Consider the following 19,148-nt stretch of genomic DNA (forward strand, 5'->3'; position numbering starts at 1 on the left):
TTTAATAAAAATAATACTAATTCTATCCCTTGTGCGCATTTGTTTAGGGGGGATCACCTCTGAAGTGGTAGCTTCTGGGGAGACGCTCCATGCACGTGCAGCACAGGGATTTTTCCAACCAATACATCTGCAGCACGAGCGCTGAATATCCTTCTCTCTGCTCTTGTTGTAGGTACTGTAGCTTCACGTTAAGAGTCCTGATATAAATGGAGCTTTGTTGATCCAGCGCTTGGACTTTGGCCCCGGCTGAATATGCTGTGAAGCTGCTTCTCCATAGACCAAAGCCTCTGAGTTTCATATGTTGTTTTTTCCCCACGCAGGCTTTTTGGTTTCAATATGGTTAGCTGTCAAACAGATTTTAAATGATAAAACAGCCATAACTATTTTGTTTTAGAAAGGGTTACATGGCTTAGTTACTTTACTGTAGCTCCAATAAATTATGCCAAACGGCTGAACCTTTAATGAATTTGTCATCTAATTTGATTCTAAATTTAGTACTACTTAATTTAGCCATTTGAGCAATTGCAGAGAATCACCACAGCATAGATGTTACTGCTTGTGTTGTTCTTGCTTCCGATTGGTCTTTAATCCAAAATATTAACCAACACTGTAGAGGCTTTGGTGTCTATTTATTAAACTATCCCAGCCGTCAGATGTAAATGAGGTCAGAGGTTTCACAGCCATGGAGAAGGGGTGGCACAATATGTTTTATATGGGTCTATACTGTGTAATGATGGTGGTTTAGAAATTTGCACCTGACAAACGGGGAGGCAATTTGAAGCATGAAACTCTGTGCTCCTCTTTTCTGTTATTTCTGTAAAGCAATACAGTAATTAGGCTACTGATTTGCTGCAAAAGCTGGTCACCTATCCACTAAAGAGCAGACACTGTCAATAACGATATATATCTTGGACAAGGTCCACAATCACCAAACACACCTATATGTTAAGTATTATAACATTTCACTGAGTGCAGGAAAAAATAAACTATTGTAACACAATGCACTTCTATCCATGCAAAATGTCTTTTGTTTAGAGAGCACAGATCCAAAAACATTCTTGGATCCTTTTAGTACACTGCCAATATTGGCAAAGCTGCTGACCTCCAATGCCTCCTACATTTAGGGTTTACGGTTATATTTACGGTTTAGCACTACATGCTAGATATGTCCCACAAAGCTTTAAAATCTCTCCACATATCAATAGAAAAAATAGGCTATTGACTAAAGTAACCAACTATTAAACTAAGGCAAAATCAGTGCAAATGAATTGTACCAGATTTATCAAAGCAAAAAGTCAAATTCTTTCAAAGGGTTTAATTTCCTTTGATAAATCTGGGGGTTTTATTTTTGCTCAACTTTTGCAGCCAGGAGAGTTTACCACAAAGTATCTGCAGTAGGGAATATAATTCCTGTTGGTTACTATTTTGGATTAAAGCCCTGGCAAGAACAAAAAAATGTATATATAAAATGTGGTAATTCTAAGGCGTGTGTGTGTGCATGTGTGTGTGCTTGTTTTGCTACAAGCAGCTGTGGGACTCTATAAGCGTATAGAGATAATGCGATACAATCAATATCAGGGTGCACAAAAAAATAATCTTCCTTCAAATTTAAATCTCTACTTGAAAGCAGCACTGCCACCGGCTTAATGGCTCTGAGGTGAAGAAATCATTGAAGATTCTAGATTGTAAGCTCTCAGGAGCCGGGCCCTCATTGCCTTCTGGATCTGTTTGCACTTGTCTGTCCTTATCCCGCACCCATTGTGGAACGCGCTAGCTTCCGCGCTCCTCCGTAATGTGGCATCACGCTTGGAATACAAACTTGTTTGTATTGCGAAGTGCGTAGCGCATGTGCTAGAGCGCGCACTTTGCGCATATGCAATGGCGTCATAGTGTTTGTTTCGGCACGAGCTACGTAGCTCATGCCGTATCCTTATGCCATTCAGTTTATGTAATTGTTGTCACTCTGTAGCCTCACTGTACCACACTGCAGAATATGATGGCGCTTCACAAATCAGCTTAAGCCGATTTGGTATTACATACTGTATTGTAACTACAGTAAAGTCAGCCACTCACCCATGAAACACTTGTAAAATTGTTATGGTTGTTTCATAACTCAAAATGTGTTAATTAGTTATTCATATTAAAAAAAAAAAAATCCTGTTTGAGGAATGCACAACATCATAGGTAACAGAATACAGACTACAAGCTGTGTTTATTATGTGGTAGTTTACCACTCATAACTAAAATGAAGAAGCTATTTAAAAATGTCTGTAATCGGACATTAATTATAAAGGAGCTTTAAGGAAATCCCAATAGTGGTTTAAAAATCCTTACACATATAAAAAAAAAAATTCAGCAAAACAATAAAGCTTGTTATTGGAACGAAAATGGTTAAATTGTACAAAAGCTTAGATTACATGAATTTATGGGGAACAATGCAGAGTCCAAGCATATCCAAGGCACATTTACAGTTCAATTAAACTGATCTGCAGAGTAATTCTCTAAGCATTTGACCACAAATGAAAAAGCATACACTACCATCATAAAATCTTCCACAATGCAGCTCACGAATTTACTTTAAATATCTTCGTTTTCAGAAATAATGGTTGTAGTCTTATCAATTTGTCCATCATTTATGAAGCTGACCATTCAAAACCCTTTTTGGTGAAGACAAGCATTGTTATCTTAAAAACGAGTCTGAGAATTCAATGTATTACTCTCTTTTAGATGTTTTATCACCCTCATAGTATCAGCTGGCACTTTGGAGAGTGGTTATGTGAAGTGATAGGAGGTGCTGTTCGTAATTTGCCTCCTAAATCTCTACCATTTGAACGTGAGGTGCTACTGCAGCTTTTAAGATAATTGAAGTGTTTACTTTTGCATGTACATACCTGAAGTAACCAACACAGAAAGCACATTTTCAATTTATAGCAGATTTGGCTTTCATGTCAGACGAGAAAAAAAAAAAGGATGCGGATTCTTAGTTATGTGAAAGCACTATATTGGGGGTGCTGCTGTTTGAAAAGGGCCTATATGTTTCGGTAAAAGTTCCCTTTGTACACGGTTTGCAGATGCCGATAAGAATATTGGTAATAGTGCAACAAGTACAAATCAATATCTACTCCTTTGTTCAAGAATAATACAGATTCATTTTAAATTTTAACAGTTCGTCAAAACATATTTTTATTTTATACTCCAATTTGCACATACTATAAAAAGTAAATAAATAAATATCCCTGATCATCGCGTAACTGCTGCTGTGGTTGTTACTTTGGCTATTATTACATAATACTGGACATCTTTGACCATACATACTTGCATAGCAATCTGTGTGTAGATTGCAAAATCATAATAGCTGTTAGCACGCAATTGATTTCACGCATTACACACTGATAGCTATTAGAGATCATTAATGTACAGTATTAATGTAATGGTCATGCCGACAAATTTACATTACATTAGGAAGCTGGGAAAACTTTTTTATTTCAAGAAATTAGAACTTGACTTTCTTAAGATTTGAATGTAAAGTACTCCCCTTTAAAATAATGTGTGTTCAATCAATTTCAACTGAACAAATATTTTTAATTTGATATGTAGTACATTTTATTAGGTAGCAGAAACAATTTTCCTTTGTTGAGTCTCATAAAATCTAAAGCAATGCAGTCAACAATTGAAAAAGTCAAATATAAGATATCTTACCTGAGATGTGGTCATGAGATAGAACAGAATGATAATTAAAAGAGGAATGGATATTTCAATAAAGCGTTTGTCTATTAAACATATTACTCATAAAGAGACTTTATAAGAGAGGTACACACAATAAGGCTCAAAATCTGACAAATGAACCTTGTGATGTACACCTACACTAGATAGATTTCATTCAATCTACTTTTGTGTCTACTACTATAGATCGCAAAATTACTCGACACTCCACTGTCAAGCTGTAGTCTGCTGTTTTAGACTGATAGTTTGCATGCTATCAATGAAATACGGCATGAAATGAAAAAATATTCAATTGTTTATGATTGCACATAAATGTAGATTTCTCTATGCCCAAATCATCCCAATTAAGAACATGTCTGCATTCACTTTTAAAATAATCATTGTTGAAAGTTCAAAAATGTTGATATATGTGATATAGTTCAATTTAAACATTTCTTGTAAAAGGTTTATTTATTAATGCTATTTGTCATTAAATATTGAATAATACTCAAAACATTGTTTTACAGAACTTCCAAATCATTCTAAAATTCTAACAGTCCCACGATAATAAATCAAAGTTTTGTCTTTTGCACATCTTTGAATTGTATTTGAATATGCCATTAATTTGTCATTAAAGAAATGTTAAACCACTAAAATGGTTTTCCATTAAAAAAAAAAAAGAATTCAGTTGATATACTTTCAAGGCAGTCTTGCTGCCCTAGAGTTAGAGAAAGCCAAACCAAATAGCAATAACAAAGCAATTACCGACATGCCATCAGCAGAGGAAAATAAATTCTACTGAAGCTCAGAATGAAAGAGTAAAGTGCACAGTTATTGTCAAAATAATCTATCAGGTCATATTGAAAGACCTGCAATATATACTAGGTTATTTATTAATACTGTTTGGTTTGAATTATACATACAATCACAATCAGGTGTTTTGGGGACTCTGTTACACAATGGTGTTATCAATATCCGTGTAAATTGTTGATATTGCAGATCTTTGGACATTGGCCAGTCTCCTGTAATATATTCAGGAACATAAAGGAAAAAAGAACTGTGTATACCATTTTATTTTTGTGCTTTATATGCTTGTGTTGTCTAAATCATTGTCATCCAAAGTGGCATGAGATCTGGAGACCATCATTAGTTTTTCTTTATTTGTATACAGCTTCTGAAGATTTTCTACATTTTGTTCTTTGCTGGTACCTTCCAAGGGATTCCGCATGTCCAGATCCTTGGGTTCTTCACAGTCTTGGGTTTTATTGGCTGGGGTGTCAATAGACTCAAAGGAGGTTCCTGCCTCCTCAAGATGAATGTAGCCCTTATTGCTTGATTGGTCAGACTCTGAGCTCTGCGAATCTCTTCTGATCAATGGTGCTGTTGTGAGAGAATCCACAAGAACTACAGATTTTGTGTTACCAGATGGAAAAGCTTTCACCAATAGGCTGCAGTCTAGATCTGTGCTACTTAGAGACTGGCTACCTAAGTCTGACAGTGGGCCAGGTGACATAGGTCTCCTGAAATCAGGCAGGCAACTTGTGCTCTGGCGCCTTAGAATTAAGTTTCTGCGGGTCTTGGGAATTTCCCACTGTAAGTCTGAATGGCTAAGATTGGTCGAATTTAACTCAAACTCCCCCCTGCATACTTCTTTGGCACCTTTTTTCTCTGATCTGTGGTCATCCTTCTTCTCCAAAAGGCAGCTATCCAATTTGACAATGGGCAGTGTGAATGCACTGAGGGAAGAGCCAATAATGGAACATGCACTGCTCCTACCCCATCCATGCTCTGCTGACACTGATGGGGGATCCTTTTCCCCGTCTCTCCCTGCAACTCTCTCAAAGGGTAGGGCTGACTGTTCCCGGTAAATACTGTACACCGCATCAGTCATGCTTGGCGAATCCATTGGATGCCTATTTGACTTTGGAGAAGATGTTCTTGTTTCTCTCAGATTTGGAGGGGAGAAAGTAATTGTGCCACCAAGAGCAGAATGCCAGGAGCTCTTGGCCAACATGCCAGCCCCAAATGTATCTCCAGTTTTCACATCCATACCTTTAGACTGGACATAGTTCACAAACCCATTTAATGGGGCTCCGTCTTTACATTTCAGGCCATGGACATCAATCACTGTAGAATAAAGGTCCCTCAAGTTGATGATCTTGGTTTTCTTATCTCTGTTTTCATGAAGAACAGCATTTGCACAAATGAAGAGAAATATTCCAATGCCCATTATTAGAGGACCAAAAACTTTAAGGTTATCCGAGTGCAAGTATCCAGAAAACAGACCAGCAAGAAAACCAGAGGATGTTTTTTGCTGAAGGGTTCTGGTAAAGTTGCTGTCACTTGCTTTATAGGCATTCTGATTGGATCCACGACTGCTGTGATGGCTCCGAGATCGGTTTATATTTGCACTGATTACATTTGTATCACCTGATGAATATTTGGCTTGATTTGTCCCTAGACCTCGATCGTAAACAGAGTTACTTTTTGGCCAGTAACCTATAACTGCCATAGAAATGCCAACTAAAAGAACCAAAATTCCACAGAGAGCTATTAATCCAGAGACGGAGCAAAGTTTCAGTTTGCCTTTTACTACAACTACATCATTCTTGCGTTTTTTTGCTCTTCTCTTGCGTTTTGGAGCCTGGCTTTTGGGCCGAAGGGGGTCTTGTTTCCGAGCTGAGATCCTCAAGAGGCCGCCTGTAGCGATCATGCTGACCTCAGGAAAGTTCACAAGTTACCCCACCTCCTGCAGTACAAAGATAAAGAAAAAAAAAAGAAATGGCTCTAAAATAGGATATATAACTTTTTCTCAACCTATCTGCCTCCCCACCAATAATAATAATTAAAAAAAAAAAAACTGGTAAAAGGTAAGCGGTTTCAATAAGCCACATTTTAAAGTATATTTATTAAGAAACCAACAGATACCTTTTATTATGAGGAGAAAGGCCATAGCAAAGATTGTTCAGCATTTTATCAGGGAAAAGACATTCTTGCTAAAAAAACATACTTACAAATAATAATTTGTGTACTGTATGTTTTACGGTCATTACAGTTTTAAGAGCTTAATTCTTGAAAATCAAAATTTACTTTGTCTCTGAAGTAAAAGGTTGAACAGAGGTATTACAATTCTTCAGCTTTGCATATCATTCTAGTTTTGTAGAACTTCTAATTGAGAATGTCAGCTGGATTTATTGAATTAATTTATGCAAGTACAAAATGAATTATGTTGAAAATAAACTCAATATTATACATATATTTAGAAAGCTGTTCTAAATATATCAATTGTACTATAGTCTCTACTGCCATGGTATACAGTCTACTTATTTATACCATCAATAAACAAACATACCAGCCTGTCACAATTTTACAATAATGTCATATTTGAAGAACTGCATCTGTGTGTTATCAGTATCTACCGTCGAATAAAAGCACACAAAACATTCATCAACCTCAGGTGTTACCAATACAGACGAGACAACGAGTATTCTAAAGCTTGCCTTAAACTAGCACGGTTACATGCTGGGTACATGCTGGGTGTAACCTGGCTAGTTTAAGGCATTTCTGCATTGACTAATGACCATCGGATTAACACAGCAGGGGTCCCTGTCAGTCCTATTCAGTTTGAATGGGACTGCCAGGGACACCCGCTGTTAATCGGGCAAGTTTAAGGCATTTCTGCATTGACTAATGACACATCGGATTAACACAGCAGGGGTCCCTCGCAGTCCCATTCAGTTGCCAGGGACACCCGCTGTTAATCTAATGGGGCATTAGTCAATGCAGAAATGCCTTAAACTTGCCTTAAACATGACCCAGCATGTACCCAGCATGTACCTGGGTCTTTTTGGCGATTTGCCACTGGGTTGTGTTAGAATAACCGTCGGCACTACAGTATGTAAGTTATCTTTATGACTCCGAAGTATTTTTGCGAGAGAGGCCTGTAAAATAAGCAGGCCTACATGCAATTTGTCATTATCAATTGGATTGGGTACGGTTTTCTCCTACCTAAAAATTGCACATGTAACTTTGCCTCAGATCTATCCAATGAGAAAAGCAGTCCAGACCACAGTATATTCAGACAGCATGACAGTAACACATTCCCCACAGTACCATTACAGAACTCTTATGCAGCATTAACAGGCAAAACTCATGTACTATCCAGCTTCAGTGGGGATGAAAAGGCACAAGTGCTGTCTGGTGGTAAACACACATCAAAGGAAATGTAATTAAAAAGCAATAAAAGAAGAAGCAATTCCCGGTGGGGGGGTGGGGGGGGGCTATGTTGTAAAATGTGTGAATTTGGTAAGACTTGGAAAACGTGAGGTAAGGTGTTTAAAAAAATGCTTATCATAGGAACCTTAATCCAAAAGAGGACCATGATACAATCGGAAATTGCCCAAACAGGAATGACGATGGGTGGTGTAAGAGAAGCTCAGGCAATTGAGAATATAGGGGGTATTCATTAAACTGTGAAAGTGCTGATCGGGGCAGTATTGCATGAAAACGCCCATTGAAGTCAATGGAAGTTTCTGTGTGATAGTGTCCTGATTGGCACTATTGTAGATGAATGAATAACCCCCATAGAGGATACGTAGAGTGAAAAAGGAGAGAACATTTTGAGGTTAGCATTAAGCTGTATAAATAAGAAATAAAACTAGGACGTAAATAAATATTAAGGTATGCTGAAGAGAAAAATTAAAACGCTTATTCATTGTATATTTGTATGAGTAAATGTGAGATGTAGGATGCATAATGTTACTTAACAAGCAATTTGATTGCTATGCCACATGATATATAACCAGATGGAATAGTGACAAAAAGTGAAACATACACTGCGCTCCAGATGGTGAATTATTATTATTGAGATAAATAAAAAAAATCAATATAGTGATATAATAATCAATACGCGATTCAGTAAATAATAAGTGAAAGTGGATACTTATAAATAAACTGTGTCAAATATTAAGTGATACAAACTATATAGATCGCATGTGTTAAATAGAAAACAACAGGAATGAATTGAACCTGTGTAATTCTGAATGAGAAACTGCGGCTGCTTGCATGGATTGGCTCAGCAAACTATAACACTGGTAAACGAAGAAAAAAGAGAAAAACAGCGCAAAATCTCATTGTGTAGTATATTAAAAATGTATTGATGATTTCAATCAGCAGGTAAGTTATGCACGCACATCAGAGTAATGATAAAAAAACATGATATGTTAGGGACATGGTACCACAAACAGCATCTCCCATGTGGTAGGTAACATGTCACTAACATGTCATGCTTTTTCTTTTATCATTACTCCGATGTACGTGCATAACTTACCTGCTGATTGAAATCATCAATACATTTTTAATATACTACACAATGAGATTTTGCGCTGTTTTTCTCCTTTTTTTTTCTTCGTTAACCACATGTGATGCAATGGCTCTATAAAAGGAAGGGGCATGGTCGCATTTTCATACATTCATTGGAGGAAGAGGATGTGTGAAGAGCTCCTGTAAACAACAAAGAAGATTAATAAAGAAAAAATATATGAAATGAGCCAGAAGATGACCGAGGACGGCTGTTTTTGACTTAGCTTTACAGTTGACTCAATGCTGGACATGGATAGCATTATATTGAAGAGGCCTACTGGCACTTTGGGTTAGGCCAACTATGTTTTTGTATCTTTGTTTTCCAATCCTATGGTCTATATGGAATTAAAGGACACACAAAGGAGCAGTTTTGGATTGAAGACTCACACATTTAGACTGTGTCACAGTCGTTAACAATTATGAGTGTCTAGCGTGTAGTGATTACCATACACCAAGGTACGGTACAATAACAAAAGCCAAGTATCATAATTCTGATTATAGTTATTATTTATCTAGTTAATTATAGGCTGCTAACATTCTGCAGCGCAGTATAATTGCTAAGAAGATAAAATATCAATGTATTTTATTTGTATATTATATTAACACAAAAGGTAGAGAAGTCACTGTAAAAAGAGCATAGAATACAAAAGAAGGAGTGCCCCAAGGAAATGGTGGTGTTACAATTCTGTGGCTGCTCATAGTGTACTTGTGTATCCATCTGGCATTAAACACCTTGGGGGAGATTCATCAAGTGCTTGTACTGGTTAACGTGCCCCATCCTGTGTTAACTCCCATTTAAGTCAATGGGCGTTAACGTCGGATTGGGTGCACTAACCCGTACTAGTGCTTTGGGAATCTGCTCCCTTCTTCCCTATGAAATCCTACAGTTTCTTCAAACTGCTACTTATGCTCTTTAGGACATTACGCATTGCTTTGTAAGCCCCTCTGTTCATTTTGGCTCATATTTACTACGCAGTGCTATTCCATAAGACACCTTGCTATGTTGAAATGTAATGGCACCATTTAGGAAATATGGGTCTTCACCTTTTACTTCTCAATCATTCTCACTTTTGTGCTAAATAATACTTATTGACGTATATCTAAGATCAACAGGGTGTGGAATATATTTTTCTTTAAAAAAAATTGCTATCTTGAGGTGGAAATATAAACTGACCTGACAGCTGTTCATTGTATTGTATGTCTTTATTTATATAGCAACAGGAAAGATGATCCAGGGCTCCACGGGTTTTTAGCAAAATAATTTATTCATAATACACAACGTTTCGGCCTCACTTAGGCCTTTGTCATGATACTGGTAATGAAATGACAAACACAATGTCCCATCTATATATATCCCTCCATATAATTAGTGTGCAGACACCCCCCCGCCCCCACAGCAAACTCTGATCACCCCATGTGTGTCCTATGCAGATAATGTACCTCCTCCATTGGAAACGTGGAACGCAGCTGCGTTTCATCCGGTTTCATCTCATGGGGGAGAGGCAAGGGGAGATCCCAAATGTGCTTATACCACTTTAAGGGGCTGTTTATTGCTTGGATTACCATGTGTGTTATGCTTCACGACGATTTGACAGAGGAGGAGACAGCTTCAACTCCAGGGAGTATCTAGGACCGCCCACGATGACATCACTGAGGGGGTTAACCCAGATACCCATAGGAGGAGGCTGCTATGGCTGTACTGGCACCAGATGGACCGCCCACTGTGACATCACCGGCAACGAGGATCTCGCGAGACTACATGGCACTATCATTATGGATGTGGAATGATGACATCATCACCGGATGAAACACAGCTGCGTTCCACATTTCCAATGGAGGAGGGACATTATCTGCATAGGACACACATGGGGTGATCAGCGTTTGCTGTGGGGGTGTGTGTCTGCTCACTAATTATATGGAGGGGTATATATAGATGGGACATTGTGTTTGTCAATTCATTACCAGTCACTTGACAAAGGCCTAAGTGAGTCCGAAACGTTGTGTATTATGAATACATTATTTTGCTAAAAACCCGTGGAGCCCTGGATCATCTTTCCTGTTGCTGTATACTTGGATTGCTGCAGATAGGCCATCCTTGAACCAGGAGTTCCGGCATTGTGTGCATGTATCGCATTTTTTGCATTTATTTGCACTGTTTTGGTGTGCTACATACCCACATACCTTTGTTTATTTATATAGCGCCATTAATGTACAAAGCGTTTCACAGTAGTAATACATGTGGTAATCATATAAATAACAAATAATATAAATAACAGATCATGAGAATAAGTGCTTCAGACATAGAAGTAACATAAGGAAGAGGTGTCCCTTCTCTGAGGAGCTTACAATCGAATTGGTAGGGAGGGAGAACGTACAGAGACAGTAGGAGGGAATTATGGTAAGTGCGTCTGCAGGGGGCCAAGCTTTATGTATCATGTGTCCACTATTATCCACAGTGGTATTCATATGCCTCTTTAAGCAAGTGTGTCTTAAGGTGGGTCTTAAAGGTGGACAGATCGGGTATTGAGGGGAAGGGCATTCCAGAGGTGCAGGGCAGTCAGTGAGAAAGGTTTAAGGCGGGAGAGGGCTTTATATATATAAAGGGGGTAGAAAGAAGACATCCATGAGAAGAACGCAAGAGTCGGGATGGTGCATAGTGAGAAATTAGGGCTGAGATGTAAGGAGGGGCAGAAGAGTGTAAAGCTTTAAAAGTGAGGAGGAGAATTGAGTGTGAGATACAGGATTTGATCGGAAGCCAGGAGAGGGATTTCAGGAGGGGAGACGCGGAGACAGATTTAGGAAAGAGTAAAGCGATTCTGGCAGCAGCGTTTAGGATAGATAGTAGAGGAGACAGGTGAGAGGCAGGAAGGCCGGACAGCAGGAGGTTACAGTAATCAAGACGGGAGAGAATGAGGGCCTGAGTCAGAGTTTTAGCAGTCGAGCAACAAAGGAAAGGGCGTATCTTTGTTATATTGCGGAGGATAAAGCGACAGGTTTTAGAAACGTTTTGAATGTGAGAGAGGAGTCGAGTGTGACTCCTAAGCAGCGTGCTTGGGCTACTGGGTGAATGATGGTACTTCCAACAGTAATGTGGAAGGAGGTAGTAGGGCCAGGTTTGGGAGGAAGCATGAGGAGGTCTGTTTTTGCCATGTTAAGTTTAAGGCGGCGGATGGCCATCCAGGATGATATTCCAGAGAGACATTCAGAAACTTTGGTTTGTACAGCAGGTGTAAGGTCGGGGGTTGAAAAGTAAATTTGTGTGTCGTCGGCATAGAGGTAATATTTAAACCCAGGAGATGTTATTAGGTCACCTAGAGAGAGTGTGTACAGAGAAAAGAGAAGAGGTCCCAGGACAGAGCCCTGGGGTACCCCCACAGAGAGATCAATAGAGGAGGAGGTGTTAGCAGAAGAGACACTGAACGTACGATGGGAGAGGTAAGAGGAGATCCAGGATAGAGCTTTGTACCGAATACCAAGAGTATGGAGACTGTGAAGGAGAAGAGGGTGGTCCATGGTGTCAAATGCTGCAGAGAGGTCGAGTTTATCTCCAAAAACTCAAAATTGAAATACTCCTTTACCTCTATTTTCTCTTTATTTGCCCCTTTTTTTAAACTACCTCTGGATACAAATGGGATATAAATCATTGGATACAACACATGTAATTTTCTAAAAATGACCATATATCTCCTGTAAAGCTGTCCAAATTTATCCCAGGTTATTCTCCGATGTGTCCAAAAAACTGTGGAGAAAAGCTGCCTTGTTACACATGCTGTGGTTTTTCCCCCAAGTTGCATCTCTCAGGAGGAGAATTTAAAATTGGCTGCAGAGGAACTTGGGACTTAACATTCCCATGGATCCCTGGCTATTCCTCCTTAACTGACCAACCCAGGGGTTACCCTGAGCAGAAAGTAAACTTTTTGCTTATTTTGCAACTGCAACAAGTTGCGAGATCGCAGCACTGTGGAAACAAAAAGAAATTCCATCAATATTGAAAATTCAAAATAGAATTTGGTTTGTCTGCCAAATGGAAAAATGAACGAGCTTGGTTAACGACTTAGGCACTAAATTCCAAAAAGTTTGGCAAAAATGGATAGCTCAATCAGCTATACCATGGGTGAGTATGGCTACAATCCTGCTTTGATAGCTAAAGGTGCGTTCTCCTTCGACAGGGGCATGGAATTAACTATGTATCTAAATGATGTTACTCAGTGACCAATCAATGCTGTTAAGAAGTCGATAAGACGTAACTACACAAAAGATGTGAATGTGACACTATATGAGTGTAGAAATATATCTGTCCCCCCATTCCTTACCTGTCCCTTTTGTGGCTCTTCCCACATTATTTGTCTTTCAAAATATGTGATGTGTTAAATGTATTCAAAATGTATTGTTTTTCAATAAAATGTAAGTTACAAAACAAAAATGACAATATATTTTAATTTCCAGCTGACATTATTTCTGTCTCTTTCGTTCCTTCTCTTTTCTTCAACCTTGTTTCATTCCCCTCTTTCATCCTTAGGGATGTCACCCCTATATCCTGAAACATGTTATTTTTGTCATCGGAATGTATCTTTTACTCTCTCCCTTTGCCACTTATTTTCTTCCTCTCCAAACTCCCAGTCTTTCTATCCCTTCAACCCATGTCTCTCTCTCTTCTGCAGACACTTGCAGTTTCTTCCTCCTCCTTCACATTCCCTTCAGTTATAAAATGTTTGAGAAATTGCAGGGGTGACTCACCCTCTCCTAGAGAGAGGACCACAGATGAAAGTTGTAGTAAAATGTAATAGTGCTGGAGAGCTTCAGTGGTGGAGGACATACAATGCAATGAAGCAGTTAAAATCCTACCGGGCTGCTGTCTATTCTTCTGCTGCTTTTTGAGAACTCTCTAAAAATCAGGGATCGGTGCAGCCCACAAGAACCTGCAATAGGACTGGACACATCTCCCTGTCAGCCTTCAGTGGAATCGTCATAGACCTGCAAGATTTTGAATAATTCTCTAGCTTGGAATGGTGAAAAGTTTTTTTTTTTTGCTGCTGGGGACTGTGGGCAAACGTGGTAGGCAGCAGAAAAGAGCAGCCAGCAAAGATTTATTTGCCTGCCATTGTCGGGTAGTAGGCCACCGTTTTCTACCCATTGTCTACTCATATTTTATAGTAAAATCCCTCAACATCATGGGATCTCCCTTTGACAGTAGGATCACGCCAGTTGTGCTGTATGGGCAGTGGTGAATACTGCTTACCTTTGCATTTCATTGTTTAACCAATGCTGCATTTTATTTCGTACAGCTCAGAGTACAGCACTAGCATTGTAAATATGAAATAATAATCTTCTATTGCCAATTATTTGTCATGGTGTCACTGCAGCTGTAAGATGACAAACATGACTGTGTATTACACATCAATGCTGTGTAACTGCAAACATAGTTTGCACTGTTAGATGATGCCTTCACTGATGTCATCTATATGGCATGAAACTTGGATGCACATTTCCTTGCTTACTGTTCTATGAATTACATTTGAAAATCCTTTAAAAAGGCGCTTTTACAAAAAATAAACAAGTACTGTGGGCCCTTTGTTTATGAGCAAAGAAAAAAGACACAGCAAATTGAGCACATGGGCATATCAAGAGGACAGTTGCTTAATTTGGGAAAGTGTTTATTACTTTATTTTAAGGTTAACTAACTGGTTACATAAGATATGTTGTAATCCCTGTGGATGACAGAGTACAGATATGACCTAAAGATAGACTAGCAATTTCTTGTTAAAGAATAAAAGAACTCTCCCAAGAGAATTCCAAAAAACATTTTCCTGTATCAATAAACTTGCACCTACAACAGATTTCTACATCTGTCAGCACTTAAGTCTCAGTGCTCCGTTCCCTTGTTCATTTTGTGCAACAAAACATTATGGGTGATTCAGATGGGTGGATTGCAACATATGTATTGGGTTAAAATGTACTGCTGTAAGCTACACGGAGGCTGTTTGCAATCTGTATTGCCTGGAAAGTCTTTCTAAGAAAAGGAAATGGAAGAGCAAAAAAATCTATAAAACACATCACTGTATCGCACAATACATTTCAATTATCTGATCTTAGATCTATAATAAAAGCAAGTGCCCAGTCTAGCAACCACTATACTGTTGATTGTTTAGCTCTTTTCTTTTCGATCAGCTTAGGAAATATTATCAATATTTTATCAATTTAAGATGTGTAATACGGCAGGCATAAGCTTATAGGGGCCCATGTTAAAATGGACAAGAAGCAAGGAGTGGCACACTAAGTGTTCATTTGCATACCATTACCCAGAATCCCTGGGTAATGATATCTTAAGAGATAATTGGGTAAGGCAGGGTAGCCGACCTGTCTGAGACATTCATGTGTAACACAAGTGGTATTTTTATTTTATTTATGGTGGAGGGTCTTTGTCATTTTTTCATCTATCGTAATTGTTTTGTACTTGGTTATATTAAAAGAGTAACGCAGTGTGTGTGTGTGTGTGTGTGTGTGTGTGTGTGTGTGTGTGTGTGTGTGTGTGTGTGTGTGTGTGTGTGTGTGTGTGTGTATACACACACACACACACACACTAGCTTAATTATCAAGGTTGATGTAGTTGTGAATACCATTTATTACATTTCAAAATCACATTTGAAAGAATATAACTCCGGGGCTGAAATGCTGTTTCAAATGATGATCAAATAGAAGATCTGAATATAAAATCAGCTTGCGTTTGGAAAGCAATTGAGTGCTGCATAATTACCAAGACTAGGAAGAGTTTACAGTGTTTTTATTTCCAAATCGATGTTTAATGAACTGCACTACAGATCTTGTTCTGGGCAATGCACCAATACGATTGGTCCATTCACAGCTGAAATAGAAAAACAGATGGCACCGATTTCTCCAAAGTCTTTGCCAATCAATATCACAAGTATAAGTGGTTGGTCAGTTAGCAGTACAAATTTGTGAAAAACAAGAGAAATAAATATGCGAACGACAGATGTGTTATTAAGAATAATTTTACAAAAGCCCACTTTGTACAATGGCCATGTTTCATGGATATTATTGATTATCAAATAATAACATTATAACTCTTTTTTTTTTTTTTTTTTTTTTTTTGCTGGATAGGCCAGCAATGCTTTACAAAGCAAGACTATGCAGGCAGTCGGCAATCAAGGGGTTAGGAAACTAGAAAAAAATAGGAATGGTTGAGACAGTAGAATAGAGCCATGCACCTCTCTATAGGGCCCCATGCCAGGCACTGCCAATAGGACACATAAGGATGCTGTTTCAGTTCTGGTTTAGGTAGCAGTTTCTCTAACATTAACATTAGAGCAACTGTGTTCTCTTGTCATCTTCATTTCCAATGATGTTCTCAATGTTTTCTCAGCATGATATCAATTCATTAAGACCATCAGAGATGTGCAATTATATGGGAATAACTGCACTTTGCACTTATGTGTTTAAGGAATTATTTCTTGATATAATGCCTCTTACCTGAAAAAAACACAAGCTGCATAGTCATTACAGCAGACGCCTAGTACATCTTATCACAGGATTAAAAAAAGATACACTGGCATGTACCCTTGTCCAAATGCAGTACTGTTCACTCATGCTTAATTCTAAACACACAGAATCAGTTAGAATTGCAAGTCATGGTTAGTTCATAGTTTGTACCTGCAACACAAAGTGTTTATCTCTAGTAATCATGGTATTACTATCACCAGTGAGCAACTGTTAATGTTGGAAATATCTGATTTGTAAAGTGCTTGGATGGCATGGGTGCAGTTGGGAGAAGAGAAAGAAAAATGGCAGTAAGGTCCGCAATTAAGGATACCGGAATAGAAGAGATAGGATTGGAGGGTGTACAGACAGAAGCAAGAGTACCAGATGGGGAGCTAAAAGGATTGGGTCATGAAACATAACCAGATCAATAGTGAATTATGGGAAGTATAAAAAAAATGGATCATCCACTCACATTTTCCATAGACAAAATGTGCTTTTGTTGTCTGTGATGTCATTGGAAACTTAAGGCAGATGAGCAGCCCTATCAACATTTCCATGGGAGATATTTCTCAAAGTCCCTGCTTTAACATTGGAGTAAAGGCAGCAGTAACCTTAACAGACCCCAACTAAAAGCATTTAAAAATGTATATACATATATTAAATCTACTGTACAGCTGTCTCATATATAAGTTGTGCAGCAGAGAGACTTTAATACATTACCCCTACACAGCTAAACTCTAGAGTTTAATATTCCATTCTACTAAAGAGGACCAATAAGGCATGGCATATATACAGTAGGATACTGAAAATATCACTACGAATGACAAGAAATCCTAGGGGAAACCTGATAAATGCATGTGAAATATTTAAAAAGCTCTATAGTTAATATATAAATAAATATATAAATAAATATATATATATATATATATATATATATATATATATATATATATATATATACATACACAATGTTTTGGTGAACTTAAAATTCTACAAAGCAATTTTATTTATTATCCAAGAAGTAAGTGGGATAGTGCCAAAAATATCAAATTCATAACGATGACCTACTTTAGAAAACAATAGCACTTTACAATGGCTTTTTGTATTCGCACATACCCTGCAAGCATAATTGTTCACATGTAAAAAAAGCATACAATCAAGATCTATTCGCAGCATAAGGCAAAGGAGATCTCAATGAAAACATGAATAAAAAGTACACTTGCCTTTTAAAATATCACTTTAAACAAAGTTACCAATTCATATTAAATATGAAAATAGTTTGCACTTGGCAAAAGAACATGGTTACTTGCTGTTTATGATACTTTTTATTAGACTAAACAAGAATGGTATAGATAATAATATTGTGGGTGGCTTTCAGGTTCCATAGAGCAATTCTTCAATGTGCTTGGTTTTGCAGTAATAGTGAATTAGTGCAGCATTTCCCCAAATTAACAGTTGTGACACTGATTGAGTGACTTACACTAAAACCTTCCCGTTTAACTTCGAAGCCAACAACAACTCACTTGTCAATGCAATAAAATCAATAAAAACCGAGTGGAATTGATTGTACAGTGTAACCGAGGCACAGAGATAGAATAGGATGATAGTAACTTTCCAACATTATCACTTGTCTTTTAGAAAAACGATTTTTGGGAAATAAAATGCAAACCATAAGTATCTCGAGCAACCATTTAATGAAAAACAGGAGAATTCGCGTTTTAATTCCATTCATAGCTAAAGAAAACGAAAAGCACCTATTTTAACATTGCAGCTAGGTTTTTGCTCTCAAAATGGCAGTGCCAAAATAAACATATTTTTGTGTGTGTGTGCAAACGCCGGGGAAGGGTCATTTGAATAGCGATTGCAATGGTGAGCAGATCTGGGATGCACAAATGGGGGGAGAAGGTGGTGGGGGGGTGGGTCAACAAACGCGCCCCCCTTCTTAAACGCGTTGATCTCCCGCTTCCTCCCACCCATTTGACTCACCGGGAAGACTGGAGGAAGTCAGAGCTGGAAGCAATGAGGTTGGCCACCGCGAGCAGATCGGGAGCAACTTTGCTGGCCAACAAGAGGACATGTCAGCACGGGTCTCCCTCTCAGATCTCCAGCGATCTGATCAGCGGAGATGCCCCTAATCCACCTGCCGGAGAATGACCATCCGCCACCATGAGGGTCACACACAGTAGCACAGCTCCCATGCCCCTGCAAGGATACTCCAGGAGCCTCTATGCCTCCTCCATGCTTCATTACTGTATATTGGCTTAGTGATCTCTCTTGCCCTCCTCCTCCTCCTCCCAGCCCCCGTGAGATGATCTGATGATCCCCCCTCCCCCCCCTGCGCCCTGTAGAGGTTAGCGGTCGTGTTGCTCCTGTAGCCTGTAGCTCCGGATCTCTGTGCTGCTGCTCTAGGAGCCGGTGCAAGGCTTTGCCTCTGTGCTGCACAGCATCTCCTGGCTCAGCTCTGCCCCGGCGCTGTTGCTTAGATACGAGAGCCCTGACACTGGGAAATTACTGCAGGGGAGCAGTCATTGCGTTACCTTTCCAACTCGCCTTTTTGGAGGTGGGGACCAACAAGGAAGCGCCACCTC

At 38.8% G+C, this 19,148-nt stretch overlaps 1 protein-coding gene across 1 annotated transcript; it reads right to left on the reverse strand.

Annotated features, from left to right (window-relative positions):
• Positions 1 to 2,431: 2,431 nt before the first annotated feature.
• TMEM200C (transmembrane protein 200C) lies at positions 2,432 to 18,862 on the reverse strand. The gene is made up of 2 exons (XM_075585324.1): positions 18,547 to 18,862; positions 2,432 to 6,451 (listed from the first exon to the last, which is right to left on the reverse strand). Exon 2 carries the CDS (start codon positions 6,413 to 6,415, stop codon positions 4,787 to 4,789), a length of 1,629 nt encoding a protein of 542 aa, XP_075441439.1. The 5' UTR covers positions 6,416 to 6,451; positions 18,547 to 18,862; the 3' UTR covers positions 2,432 to 4,786.
• Positions 18,863 to 19,148: the final 286 nt, after the last annotated feature.

The sequence above is a fragment of the Ascaphus truei genome, chromosome 2 (assembly GCF_040206685.1).
Source record: "Ascaphus truei isolate aAscTru1 chromosome 2, aAscTru1.hap1, whole genome shotgun sequence".
NCBI classification, from domain to species: domain Eukaryota; kingdom Metazoa; phylum Chordata; class Amphibia; order Anura; family Ascaphidae; genus Ascaphus; species Ascaphus truei.

What these genes read in the sequence shown, in the direction of transcription:
- TMEM200C (XM_075585324.1), bottom strand. Translation starts at nt 6,415, where the DNA reads ATGATCGCTACAGGCGGCCTCTTGAGGATCTCAGCTCGGAAACAAGAC.